Below are 14,570 nucleotides of genomic sequence, written 5' to 3'. Positions count from 1 at the left end.
AGGCCTAATATGATAGTTGTTTTGTTACTTACAACTTTTTATCTAGTGGAAGCTGATGTTAGTTCCCGATTAACAAGAATAAACATTCAATCGGAAAAAAAAATATTTGTTGCATACTGGGACGAAACCACTTCAACATATCAAACACTTAGTCAGCTATAGATTCATTACATGTTTTACGGTTATGTCCTTCCATATGACATCGAGAACATTTTACTGGCCAAACACTTAGTCAGCTATAGATTCATTACATGTTTTACGGTTATGACCTTCCATATGACATCGAGAACATTTTACTGGCCGCGTGTAAACAGTTCTGTTGTTGATACGCCTGCTTTTATTTCTCCCTTTCCTTTTTGTTGTAAGTGGAGGTAGGATCTGTATCTCATCCCTTGGCACGATGCGCTTCTCAAAGTCAGGGATAGGGTAGAGGATTGGCTCGTAGCTTTTTTTAAAGGCTTCAACCGTCATAAACCAGTCACAGAACTGGTAGACATCCCTTTTCATAAACATAATGGATGCGCATGCATGTTTGCAAGGGACACGGGTTACATCCCACCCACGGCAAGTGCATGTTTTATTGTCTAGATCCACTTGACAAGATCTATGGGATTGTACCTCAAATAATCCTGTGTGGGACTGACGAACCTCCAATGGACGGCCATTTTCCATGTTCTCTTTGAGAGCAAGTTCAGCTTTGGGGCAAAGAAATTGATTCCAGCTTTCAGCCATGGTTCGTCGCTCATTCATACGAACCATAATTTGTTTACGTATGTGCTCTACCAGTTGAAGTATCCGTAGTAGCCTAGCCTCATGTATCCATTTGTTGAATGACTCTGCAACATTTGATGTAACGTGACCATATCTGAAACATAATAGGGAATTCGTCAAGCGGCTTATAATAGTCATGTAATGAAATAGCTTATAACTTACCTAACTCCAGGGAAAAACGCATTGGCCCAGTTCTCTGGAGCGTAGTTCATCACAATATTGTAAGCTCTTTCGTCAACCAGTCTAATGTCGTCCATGTAATCGTTCCATTCTGCTCTAGTATATTTGTAACAGGCAGATTGCAATAGATTACCCAAGATCTGAGTATCTTTTGATTTGAATCCCAAATCCTTCAACTTTGTCCTGAAGTTCTCAACTAGATGCAACACACATCGAGAGTGTATAGAATCTGGAAAAAATTCTCTAACTGCTTCTCTGATCCCCTTATCCGCATCTGAAATTATCACTAGCTTGTGTGGAGGGTTGTATGGATCTGGCCTTTCATAGAGAATAGACCACAAACCTACAAAGAGTTGTGGTTACCATACACGAATTAGAGTTAGCAATGAATGAGCTAGAATTATCATAACCTGCAACAGAACTAACATGGCTAGGGATAGAACTAACCTTGTAAGAACCACTTCCAGTTAACATTATTTTCCTGATCGCATATACAATACGCCAATGGAAATATCCCCTGATTTCCATCATATGCTACGGCGCTTAGGAGTATGCCTTTGAATCGATCTTTAAGAAAGGTACCATCCAAAAATAAGAGTGGTCTACAGCCGTATAAAAAACCATTTATGCAGGCGGCGTAGCATATGAATAACCTTGTAAACCTCCCCTCATTTTGTTCAACATGAATATAGCTACCTGGGTTTGTCTTCTTGACCTCTTCTACATACCTAGAAAATTGAAGATTAAGCGTTAGTACCAACATTAAAAAATTAGTATAATCAACGTCACATAAAGGAAATTAGTTTGTCTTTTGTTATATATCATCTTCTATTTACCATCGTAATTGATCGTAGGACTCATGGGCATCACCATATAATTTCTCTTGTGCTCTTTCTTTACCCCACCAAATCTTACTATAATCGACCCTAATCCCATATGAGCTTAGAAACTCCTTTTGAACGTTAATAGGCCGTACATCCGGTCGAACCTTTAACGTGGGTTGTAATTGGGTAGCAATGAATCGCCTTGAGGCTCTAGATTGACCAGCATTATTGCCATGCTGCCCACAACTGTGATTGTCCACAAACCTTTTGATTTCAAGTCTATTATCATTTTTCGGTGGAGAGGCAAATAACATCCACGGACAATTTTTGGCTTCCTTAAACCGACAAAACACTCGAATACGCTTCGGTTCATTCTTCCTAAACTCGTATTCGAATTTTTTTGCCATGGAGTAGTATAGCAAGGCCAATCTTAACTCCTTCGCACTTTCAAATCGTTGTCCCTCACCGGTTAAAGCTGTGTGCCACCAAGCAGGAATCCTCTCTGATCTGCTAATCATGTCATCAATCGTCATGACATCATCTCCGGAAGGATTGTCATTAGGATTCTTATCTGGAACACTTGTGGTCCACAACACCGACGGGCCACAGTCTACACTTTTTGAGTTCAAACTGCACATATAGTAGAAGTATCAACAGATAATAGCAAAACCTAAAAAGCAAAAACGACAATTGCTTGCTGTTAGAATCAATTAGAACTAGAAAGATGTTAGTTCTATTCTGTAGAGTGTTAGTTCTAATCTGCACAGTGTTAGTTCTAATCTGCACAGTGTTAGTTCTATTCTGTAGAGTGTTAGTTCTAATCTGCACAGTGTTAGTTCTATTCTGTAGCGTGTTAGTTCTAATAATATGCACAGTGTTAGTTCTAATCTGTAGTGTGTTAGTGTCAGTTCTAACTGATGGCTTGTTAGTTCTATTTTATACCTACATTGTCTAATTTATACCACGTTATATCTAATTTATAACAATTAGGACTAACAATATGGGAACTATAGTGGAACCAGCAATAACTCTAGTAGAACTAACAAAATAGCGATTAGAACTGACAAATAAAACATTAGAACTCTAGTATGGAGCATAACAAAGAACTGCTTAATGACAAATAAAACATTAGAACTGAAGTCCAGTTAAACCTAGTATAGAACTAACAAGAAGACGATTAGAACTTAAGTTAATTGATTTTACAGTTAACCTACATGTCTTGTCGGACTTGCTCGTTTTCCTGTTTATTCGAAGAATCATCTCCTTCTTTAAAAACTTGCACGTGAACCTCTTTCAGTCCAAGATTGTGGCAATGCTCCACCATAGACGTCAGATCACCATCGTTCTCAATGAGAAATTTTAAGCTTCCAACTGTTTGATCTTCGTATGCCAAAATTAATGACTCGTATGGAAGATCTAACCTCTCTGCCGCATCAAACTGGAGATCCAAGATGGTGGTTGAAGAATTAATCTTCAAGAATACCGCTTTATACTGCGAAGAGACAATGCAGATGATGTCCTTTTCAGCCATTTTGATCTGAGGAGGAGGAGTAATGGAGAACTAACTAGTTATTGCTCATGATGGAGAGAGTTATGGAGAGAATTTTGGTCTGAGGAGGAGGAGTAATGGAGAACTAACTAGTTAGATGGAGTAAAAAAAGGGGGAAATTTCCCTCCATTTTCCCCATCATATCGCATTAATGAGAAGTGACTTCCAGGACTCGTCTGGGGAAGAAAGAGAAGGGCAGTTTCGGTTTTTTTGTAAAATACCATCTGCTTTTAGTATAAAGCTGACGTGGAGGGGGCTTAAAACATTAAAGCTCATTTTTTGGGGCTATTCCACATGGGGCAAAGTACAGGGGGGCTAGTCACACGAAGTTCCCACTTTTGGGGCCTGGACACATTTTTCCCATATTTTTATATGTAAGCTTGTACACATAATTAGAATCATCAAAATTGTTATTAGTTTTGACTTTTGAGAGTTTGGTGGTGTTCTGATCACCCACCCATCTATATTTACCTTTTGCTTTTTGATAATTAATTCCATTAGTTGGATCATTATCCTTTCACTAGAGTCACGTAATTTTTTTAAATTCGAAAACAGTTAGTAAATCCCATGTTTTACTTTTGTAGCATGTAAAGTTTGTTATGTGAAGGCATAAGTATGTTGCACCTCATCCTCTACGTTCAAAAAAGTGGTGTAAGTTTTAAATTCGATAAATCGCCATTTGTGAAAATTAAATAAGTATTATTTATGAACAATTTTTCAAATTAACCTCATTCGAACTTTTTATTTTAAAAATCGACCCTATCCCTTTTTTTTACAAGAATCGACCCACTTTATGAGGGGATGAAGAATCATCCCAAAGTGTTTTGGTCTTTGGTGGTGTCGATGGATTTGATTGCACGAGTCAATGTATGTTGTCATCGGCCACTTGCCTCTCTATAAGGGAGGACAGATGTCCCTCTTGACTCTATATTGTCCATATTGTAGGAGACCGATTGATTTCATCGTTTTTGTAGCGAATTGGTCGGGGTTGGGAACCCCGACCAATTAGAAAACGTGCTAAATTAGTCAGGGTTGTCAACCCGACAACCCCTATTATTTAGCAACGTCGATTATGCAGGGCGTGCTAAATAGTCGGGGTTAGCAACCCCTACTATTTAGTAGCGCGATTAAAAAAATCGGCCCGCTTTGGGGCCACGATGCTGACATGGCCCCAAAGTGGGTCGATTCTTGTAAATAAAAAGGGATAGGGTCGATTTTTAAAATAAAAAGTTTGAATGGACTTAATTTGAAATTTTGTTCTATTATTTATGCATATTTGGTTTGATGATGTGGTGAATATAATATTCAATGTTAATTATGCATCTTTGGTTTGACAATGTGGTGAATATGATAGATGTCAAGTGCAAACCGTGATGTTGAGGAAGTGGTAAAGATTACCCCATCACAAGTGGCAAGAAGTTAGCTCAAAGATGCAGAGGTTTACTTTATAGATTAAATGGAGGAAGACGTAAGAAAAGAAAATAAGCATACAACTGCCTTTACTATGTCGGCTTGGAAATTCTTAAAAGATGAATTGAAAAAGTAAACTAGGAGAGTATACACTCGTGAGCAGTTGAAAAACAAATTTAATCAACTAAGGCAATGTAGGAGAAATTTGAAAACTTTAATGATGGATACATTGGTTGGATATACTGCTAGCACCGGTGAAATGTCTGCAACAAAAGATGTGTGGAAGAAATTAATATGTGGTAATACTTGATGATTTTTTTTATTTTTTTATTAGATAGCTTTCGAGTATTTGGTCTAATTTTTTTTTATTTGCATGAACAAACAGGCACGCAAGATATTTTAGAACGAGAGGATGCGAAGGTTATGGAAAATTGTGCACTATTTCGGGGATACAACTACTACCGATGATAATGCTCGTCCATGTACCGAAAGTACTACCATTGGTGAGGATGATAATGAAGGAGATGAAGAGGAGGAAAATGTAAAGTCGTCTCAGGCTAGAATAAGGCGAGAATGGGGAAAAATCGTATGCCATTAAGGCAACAAGTCCAATTAGCAATGGTAGAGGCTTTCACATCAGGATTGGGATCCTCTACTAATGAGGATCCTCCTAAGATCTCCTAATGAGGAGATCTTGGCCTTTGATTTATCAATCAAAGGTCAAGATCTCATTCTCTTCCTCCTCCATACTTTTCCTCATGATGAGATTATGACCTTTGATTGATAAATCAAAACCCAAGATCTCATGAGGAGATCTTATGAAGGGTCCTCATTAGTAGAGGATCTCAATCCTTCACATCGATAGGAGAAAAAAATAGGAAAAAAAATAGAATGGAGAGAGAGATTCTACTTCTGGAAATAGTCATATTAGTGGTGCTATGAGCAGCATTCAAGTAGGCCTCATGAAGGAGACCAAGATGTGGTGAAGTGCATTACTGCAGTTGTGCTCTTGAAGACATTAATCCAACTCTGTTTTCAAAGGCCGCCCATGTTTTGCACGATGATGCATTATGTAGGCAAATATCTCTAGCAATGCCTGATGAGAGGAATAAGGATTTGGTGCTATGTCTTCCATGATGCTTGTGTGTATTAGGTTGAGGATCTTCTATATTACTTGTGTTATGTTTATTTGTTATGCATGGTTAAGATCCTTTTTATTTTTCAGGTTGAGAATCTTCTTTGCTTGCATTTTGTTTGTTTGTTATGGTTGAGAACCTTTTTACTTTCCTTTCTTATGTTGTTAGTGTTATGTTTGTATTAGACTTAGAACTTTTGGATTTGTCTTTCTTATGTTGCTTATATTTGTACTAGGTTCAGAACATATGTATTTGTATTTAGTATGTTATTTATGTTATATTTGTACTAGGTTGAGAACCTTTCTATTTGTTTTTATTATGTTGCTTATGTTATGTTAGTATTACGTGGAGGCTCTTTGTATTTTTAAAAATTCATATTCAAACTATACATGCATTTTATTCATACTACATTTTAACTTTCAGGTTGAACGTCAGTTAAACCTTAAATTTACATGTACTTGTTTGTAGGTTTCATATAACATTCAAATTTAATTTTTTCAAATGTATGTAGGCATGGAAGAAGTTGATTATCAATCATTATCAACTTCAGATTCTGACTCTAAGTCAGATGATGAGCACTTTGAAGTGTTATTGGCTTCTTATGTAACCATGGACTTTAATGGATTTTGAATGGAGAAGCCCCGACCACAAAGGATTTCAAATTTCAGTAGACATGATTGGGTTATTGAAATTTTATATGGTCATCCATCTACCTGTTTTGACTTATTTTGAATAAAAAAGGAGGCATTTGTCAAGAGTTAAAATGAACCGGGAAACTAAACATTCTAGGAATGTAATGGTTCAGGAACATATAGTAATATCCATATTTGTTCTTTCTCATAATGAACGACAACGGATGACTGCAAATCATTTTCAACATTAGCTAGAGGTCATTTCCATCTATTTTTAAAAAAGTCATTTATGCAGTCTGTTCTCTTACAAAGTATGTGATTGTCTCTCCCTTTTATGATGGAACTCCACCAGAGAAATTGCATAAACCAAAATATTATCCATGCTTTAAGGTATGAATGTTCTCTACTTTATACACTCATTTTTTGAAATGCTGCATATTATTATTCTCTTATTAATATAATTTTATATATTTTTTGCATGATAGAATTGTGTAGGGGAAATTGACGGTATACTCATGTTTTAGCCTTTGTACCACAAGATGATCAAGTTAGCTATATATCATTGAAAACCAACAATGAATATGATGTGCACTTGTTTCTTTAATATGTGCTTCACATTTTGTTATGACTAGTTGGGAGGGAGTGCAAATGATTTAAGAATTTTTGAGAATGCATTAGAAACCCTGAAAATAAAATTTCCAAGGTCCCCTACAAGGAAAAATTATATGTTTGATTCTGGGTACACCAATATGCCAGGTTTTCTTTCTCCTTATCGAGGAGAGCGCTATCATTTGCATGAGTATAGAGACAAAAATCTTTCTAGAGAGCTATTGAATTGCTTGCTTTCTTCATTAAGAAATGTTATAGAGCTATGCTTTAGAATATAGAAAAAATGCCTCCCAATCTTGAGAGATATGCCTTCATATACTTTGAAGAAACAAAAGTACATTACATTAACATGTTGTATTATTCATCATGTGATTTGGCTACATGATTCTGGAGACCGTTATTTATTGAGTATGGAAATGAAGATTTGGAGCGTGAGGAAGATTATGGGCATGCGCAAGAACAACACACCATCTCGATTAATATTGGCCCCGAGCAACTTCATAAGATGGCAGAATTTGAATATCGTTTGGCCCCAAGGGTATTGACTAATCATGTTGAGTAACATTAGTTGAATATGTTTGGAACTTGCAATATGTTATATAATTAAGGATAAAATGATCATTTTCTTCTTAAAATATTGGTGAACTCTCAAGTTACCCTCTAAAGTATCAATTTACCTATTTTACCCCTCAAACTATGTTTTTGATTTTAATGTGATCATTTTGTGAATCAGCAGTCAAACATTTAACAAATTAATGATGTAACAGTGTTTTCTTTATTTCTTCATCGGTTTTTATCAGTTTATCTCCTTTTTCTCTAAACTAATTTTTTTTTATCTCTCAAGAATTTTTATCCTTAAACACTTTTTATAAATTAAAAAATCATTTTTTGGATTGCAAAAAACTACAAAAATTACAAAAGCAAAAAACATTATCACATCATTAAACTGATAAATATTTGACTGTATGCTTAGAAAATATTCACGTTGGGCGTATACACATAATTTAAGGGAGAAAATAGGAAAATTTCTACTAGGGGCAACTTGAGAATTAGCTAATATTTTAAGGGGGAAATGATCATTTTATCCTATAATTAATATCACTAAGATCTGTTTTGAGATTGATGTTTATATTATTACGATCATAATAATATTTTGAACGTATGATTGTAGATAATATATTTTTTCTTATTTTATGAATTGACAATGGGGTTAATGGTGGTGGAGGTGTTAGCGATGATCGCTATGTCGTTGGCCATCGAATCCCACCGTGGGGCAGCCAGCAGCCGGCCACCGGCTAGTGGAAATCCCACCGTGGGGCAGCCAGCAGCCGGCCACCGGCTAGTGGAAGGTGTGGTGATTGTCAGAGTGGGTTGGTACTCCGTGGTGGATCGACCACAAACGGAGTCAAAATAGTGTTGATTAAGTCATGAAAGCTCTGAATAATGTTTTGAAAATGGCCATGATATTTTGAAAATGATTTTTGAGAAAAAACACAATGTCCATTGTGTTTTAAAAATGATTTCTGAGAAAAAACACCATTTTTTTCAAATGCACCCGACACAAGTGGAATAGGATTTATTCAAGAAAAATATATTTGTGCGAAAAAATGTTCTTTTAAGCAAAACATGATAATGGAAAAGTCTCTTGAAAGAACTATTCTAATCATTTGGATATATAGAAATAATGTTTCAAAAGAATTATTCGAATCACACACATAAAAATGGAAAAGAGTTTCAAATTGATAATTCAAAATATATGCATGGAAAAATAGAAAAATTCTTTGGAATGATAATTTAACTTTTATGCATAGGAATAAAAGAAATTTTCATAACAGAAACTTTGCATCTATTTCATCACATGTACCCAAAAAAGTTATATTAGACCATCTATGTATTAGAAAACCTTTCTTAAAAAGGCATATCATGTACATGAGCATATTCATACATGTTCATGGTTATAAATTATATGCTACAATTGAAGAAAAAGAGGACATATTTCATATGCATGCAACACAAGAAATTATGTCAAATATAAAGATACTTAGTGTATAAAGACTAATTAATATAGACCCAAAAAGATATATGTACCAAAAAGCAAGTGTATTCTTGTGGTTGCAAGAACTCAAACTACTTCACATGAGGAATTGTAGTTCCTTAATAGCGGCTGCTCAAAGCACATGACTTGAAAAAAATCACGCTTTTGACTATTACATTTTATTGCACTTTTATACCGTTATCTATTTTATTTAAATAAATATATCTACTAATAATATTATTATCTATATTTGCATGTAGTAAAGAATTATTAAATAAGAACTCAAATGAAAATTATCTCGATCCTAATGATCTCTAATGAAGCCTAAAATGCCTCTGTCCAAAGCCTAAGACCAAGTCTAGAAGCAAAATCTTAGCACTTATCACTTTCTTGGTCAGTAATTGTTTATAACTTGGCCTGCAATTGAGCATCAAATATCAATACTTATCACTTTCTTGGTTAGTAATTGTTTATAACTTGGCCTGCAATTGAGCATCAAATCAAATCTAGAACGAAACCAAGCAAAATTCGTGCTCAAGATAGTTAACCAGAAAGAAAAGGCGTTATCTTCTAGTCCGAAAAGTAGAATTTAACATATCATGTATGAAAATCATCTATCTCAACTAGATAGAGCCATCTAGATTAGCAGAGTGCAGAAATTTCATCAGTAGTAGCAGGTTATGATAGAAATCCAAATTAAATGAATATATATTGAATTATTTGAAGGCTGAGCTAAATCCTAAGAAACCCAAGAGCATTCGAGAGAAGTCCAAGAGTCTTAAATGAATTAAAAACAAAAGAAATGAAGCCTACAAAGCTCATCTCTCAAGTATTGAATCAAGAGTGTAGACTATTTTCAGAAATTCTATAGTTATGAGGGTTTCTTATGGCCTAAACCAAATCCAATGGTTGTGAGGGCTACTTAGGGGCCAAGACATGTATATGGATTGTAAGAGACTCTTGTTATCTATAAATAAAGGCATGAAGTTAGGGTAAGAGGAGTGTGAAAATTTTTGTGAATTCCTTTATGGAAAGGAGAACCTTTAATTATGTCTTCCAAGTTAAAAACTTATAAAATTTGCATTAATAAAAAAATTTATTCTTTTTCGATTTTCTTTCTTCCTCTTTGTTGATGAGGTGAGGATGAAGATTTCCTCACAAGGGGCAAACCCCTTCCAATGTAAGTTTTTTACTTTTTCTTTTTTTATTTTCTTATTTTAGAAATTGTATGTTTTAGGATTTTATTTTATTGTTTTTATTTCATGTTTGATAGATTAGATTTATTTTATACTTATAGCATAGATTTATTTTATGCTTTGTAGAGTGTATTTATATTTTTTTCTCTTTTTATTTCTTTTTATTTCGTTGTTTATTTTCTTGCTTTGTAGTATAGCTTTTATTTTCTCATTTTTCTTTTATGCCTTATTTTCTTTTTGTTCTTAATATGTGTAACAAAAATCTTTAGGAGATCTAGGATTGTATGAAACTAGTTTAATTTCTTTTATGGCTTTTGAATTATCTCTTTGTGCTTAAAATGATCATGCTTAGGATAATCAAGTAGAGTACTAACTAGAAGGAGAAAATTTTGATAATCTATATTTATCTTGAGTGATTTGATAAGCTATGCTTATGAATTTTAGAACTAATATCAAGTTGCTTATTTTTTTCATGAATGAAAATTTTACTTGGATAATAATTTAATATATTATGATTTCTTTAAGCTATGCTTAGTAAGTTTAAAGTAAAATATGATAAAAAAAGTAGTTCCTAAATCCTAATTGAAATTAACTAGTGAATTTAATTCTAGATTCCTAAGTTTCTCTACTTGTTTTCCCCTCAATCTTTCTTGATTTTAATTTTTCTCCATATCTTGATTTCCCTATTTTTGATTTTATTTTGATGATTTTTCTCTTCCTCCTCTTTCTTTCTCTTTTCTTGTTTCCATTTCTTTCTAATTTTGTTCTAGTTCACTTTTTGTTATTTTTTATTTGTTTCCTCTTTTTACTCTTCTCCCCTCTTGTTTTTTACTTTTTATTTTTGTGACAAATCACTTTCTACATCTCTACACATTCTATTTCACTCCTTTTTTTCCGTACATTTCTAGAATCAACGTTAGGATTTTCCTAACACACACCTTCATTATGGGTTTAAACTCTTTCTATTCTATACTTGATAGTCATATTCTTGCAACATGCATATTGTTTTAGATGTACATATCAATTTTGCAGCCATTGTCAGGGAAGGTGCTTGTAATTAGGATTTTTCTATTTTGATTATTTAATTTGTGTGTTTCATTATGAAGAGAGAAATTGGAAGAAGAAGATTGAACACTAGAGAGGAAAATTTGCTTGCAAATATAAGTTCTTTTTTTTGTATTTTCAATTTCATCCTCTAGTTTGGCTTTTCACATTGAGACAATTAGGAACTAATAACAATATAAAAATTTCTTTTGTTGACCCTAACAAAATCCACCCTCTGCTTGAACAACTACTAAAAAGATAATAACTTCAAACAAGAGCTCTTTCTCTTACTAAAAAGATAATAACAATATAAAATTTTTCTTTTTTGCATCATCTTGTAATTGCTTTAAATTCTTAAGGTTTGCATTGCATATAGTCAGAAGGAATTCACTAAGTGATTTGAGCATTTTGATTTGAATACTCACTTAAAATACTATTAAGGGTAAAACCCCCTCATCAAGATAAGGTGAGGGATTTTGTTACCTTTTTCATAGTCTAGAAATTACTAATTTCTTATTGTACAAACCCAAGCCTTCAAAACTCATTAGATCTTGGCCCCTAACGACTCAAGTTCATTAAGGAATAAGAAAATTTTAAGTGAACTTATTTAAGTTTATTTGAATCTGTTAGTGTCAAGAGCAAGATTTAAAGGTTGTGTAAATTGCTCGACAATGAAAATGGTACTTAATTGATCATTGATCTCCCTTTAAAACTATCCTTACCTTGCTAATTGACTAAGTAAACTTTAATCTTTTCACTCAAGGAGTTTTTAGTTAGGAGCTGGTCTAGTTGAATTAGACTTAACCCTAGAATTAAGGGTGATTGATCAAGTAGATGCCTTTTGACTTGTTTAATTAGGTTTCTTCTTTTCACCTTCTTTTTCTTTTTCAAAACTCTTTTAGTTCTTTTCTTTAACATTTTTTTGGTTTTCTCATAAAAAATAAGAAATAAAAATAAATTAAAAATAATAAATTTTTTTGATACAACATGTCATTTTCTTTTGATGAATTTTGAGGATTTAGACATGATGAGCCTTAATTTTAAGTAAGTTTTTGCTGATGAGCTTAATTTGTTAAAATAGTTTGGACAACCTTTTGATTACATGCAAACTAAGTTCCAATTTGAACCTGACTTTCCAGTTGATCACCATCAAGGCATGATTCTATTTAAGCCCACTCAAGACAAAGAGGAAAATGAGTATTCAAATAACCCTCTACCAACTTGCCTTCAAATGTTGCAAAAACTACTGAAAACTCCAGAGAGTACAAAATTTAAGCATATTATTAAGTTTATTATTTTTTACTTCTTGAAAATTTAGGTGTAGAATTTTTAGCAATAACGTATGATTTGATGTAGGTCTCGAGCTTTTCATCTTAAAAATTTTATTCTTCATCTTTACTCTTTGTCTCATAATAATAATAATAGTTATAAGAATTTAGTGTTCTCTCTTTTGAAAGTTTCTTATTCTTATGAAAGAAAGAGAAAAAAGAAAAAGAAAAAGAAATAAATAAAGAGAAAAAGAATTTTTTTGACTATATTCTCCTCATACCAAAGGTAATTGTAGATTTTATCATTTTACATTGTTCAAAGTTGACGAAACAAATACAAGTGTATCATTTCCTATCTACTTTACTTATGCTTTATATAAGTTACATTGAGGGCCATGCAAAAATATTAGCGTGGGGGTAGAGACTAATAATCTTTTCTCTTTGTTTTATCATAATTTCTTCTATTTTTTTTCCTTTTTTTTCATATTTTCCTTCTCTTATCATTCCTTAAAAAAATAAAAAAATATTTGTCACTTGCCAACTTGATATAGTTAATTAATAATTTATCTACTTGGAAATTTTTAAAATTTCTAATTTTTAGTTAGTTATACTCAAGTTAACCTCTTATGATAACTCTAAATAACTTTCCTAAGAACTAATTTTCAAAGTAATATACTTCACTAAAGTCCTAATTTAGATTTTTAATTAAAATAATAAAACTTTTACGTGTTTCGCTTAGAGTAGAAAATAAAATTTTAAATTTCTCTTGATCTAAATGCAAAAGAAGATTGCAAAAAATGGGCACCGATATAAAGTTTCATGAACTCTAAGGCGATTCTATCTTACTAAGCTAAGTTAACTGAGTGATTAGGCCCAAGGAGTATTGTTATAGTCCAATTTAGTTAGGATCCATTGGCCTAAAATTCGCTACACAATCTCCTAGAAGGCCCGATAAAGTAGAATAAAATTACTAAGAAATAAAGAAAGATATATACTAAAAAACAAAAAAAAAACAATAAGAAATTATATGTGTGTTTGTATGTGAGTTTTGAAAATTAATTTGATCAAGAGGCTTGAAAAATTGTTTGAAACAAAGAGTTAACTTGTTCTTTTCAAGAATTTTAATTAAATTTATAAGTTGAACTTGGTATTGTATAATTATAATGAAAATATTTTCTAAGAAATTTTCTTTGGAGTTATACATAAAAATATTTTCGAAAGTATAATCTAAATCTAAGCTGATTTTTTAAAGATATCAAGTAAATTAATTGTATATTGACTTCTTCAAATTGGCATGTTGACCTAATTTTGTGCATATATCTACGGCAAACCTTCACGGGATTACAACTTGTCCTCTTAGGTAACCTAAGGGTCAAAATGCGTGTTCTATGTGCTAAATAAAATCACAATTCCTACAAAATTGAGTTAGAATTTCTCTCTTTTTCTTTTTTATTTTCTTTCTTTGCTAGAGGACTTGTGAAAACTTAGGTGTGAGAGTATTTGACCATTACATTTTATTGCACTTTTATACTCTTATTATCTATTTTATTATCTACTAATAATTTTTTTATCTTAAGTTGAAGATAATAAAGAATTATCGAATATGAACTCAAATGAAATCGATCACAAAAGAGGGGGAAAAGGACTCTTTTTGAAATGTGGGAGTTTAAGAGGGAAAAGAAAGTACAAAGCAAAAAAAAAAGAAAAAAAAGGGGGGAGTGTCTCGGCCAAAGCCGAGACACCCAAGCGTGTCTCGGCATACTCTTATTATCTATTTTATTATCTACTAATAATTTTTTTATCTTAAGTTGAAGATAATAAAGAATTATCGAATATGAACTCAAATGAAATCGATCACAAAAGAGGGGGAAAAGGACTCTTTTTGAAATGTGGGAGTTTAAGAGGGAAAAGAAAGT

General features: G+C 32.8%; 1 protein-coding gene across 1 annotated transcript; it reads right to left on the bottom strand.

Moving 5' to 3' along the window:
• Positions 229 to 3,306, bottom strand: LOC109826644. Its single transcript, XM_020393665.1, has 6 exons — positions 2,990 to 3,306; positions 2,773 to 2,835; positions 1,788 to 2,405; positions 1,399 to 1,679; positions 934 to 1,294; positions 229 to 865 (listed from the first exon to the last, which is right to left on the bottom strand). The coding sequence occupies exons 1-6, from the start codon at positions 3,304 to 3,306 to the stop codon at positions 229 to 231; spliced, it is 2,277 nt and encodes a 758-aa protein (XP_020249254.1).

The sequence above is a fragment of the Asparagus officinalis genome, chromosome 10, assembly GCF_001876935.1.
Source record: "Asparagus officinalis chromosome 10, Aspof.V1, whole genome shotgun sequence".
Lineage (NCBI taxonomy): Eukaryota > Viridiplantae > Streptophyta > Magnoliopsida > Asparagales > Asparagaceae > Asparagus > Asparagus officinalis.
This window is presented reverse-complemented; position numbering and strand designations above follow the sequence as displayed.

Coding starts and splice junctions, on each gene's coding strand:
- LOC109826644 (XM_020393665.1), bottom strand. CDS start 3,306: ATGGCTGAAAAGGACATCATCTGCATTGTCTCTTCGCAGTATAAAGCG. Junction 2,406..2,772: donor TCCACTATAGTTCCCATATT/GTTAGTCCTAAT, acceptor CTATATGTGCAG/TTTGAACTCAAAAAGTGTAG. Junction 1,680..1,787: donor TCCTACGATCAATTACGATG/GTAAATAGAAGA, acceptor TCAATTTTCTAG/GTATGTAGAAGAGGTCAAGA.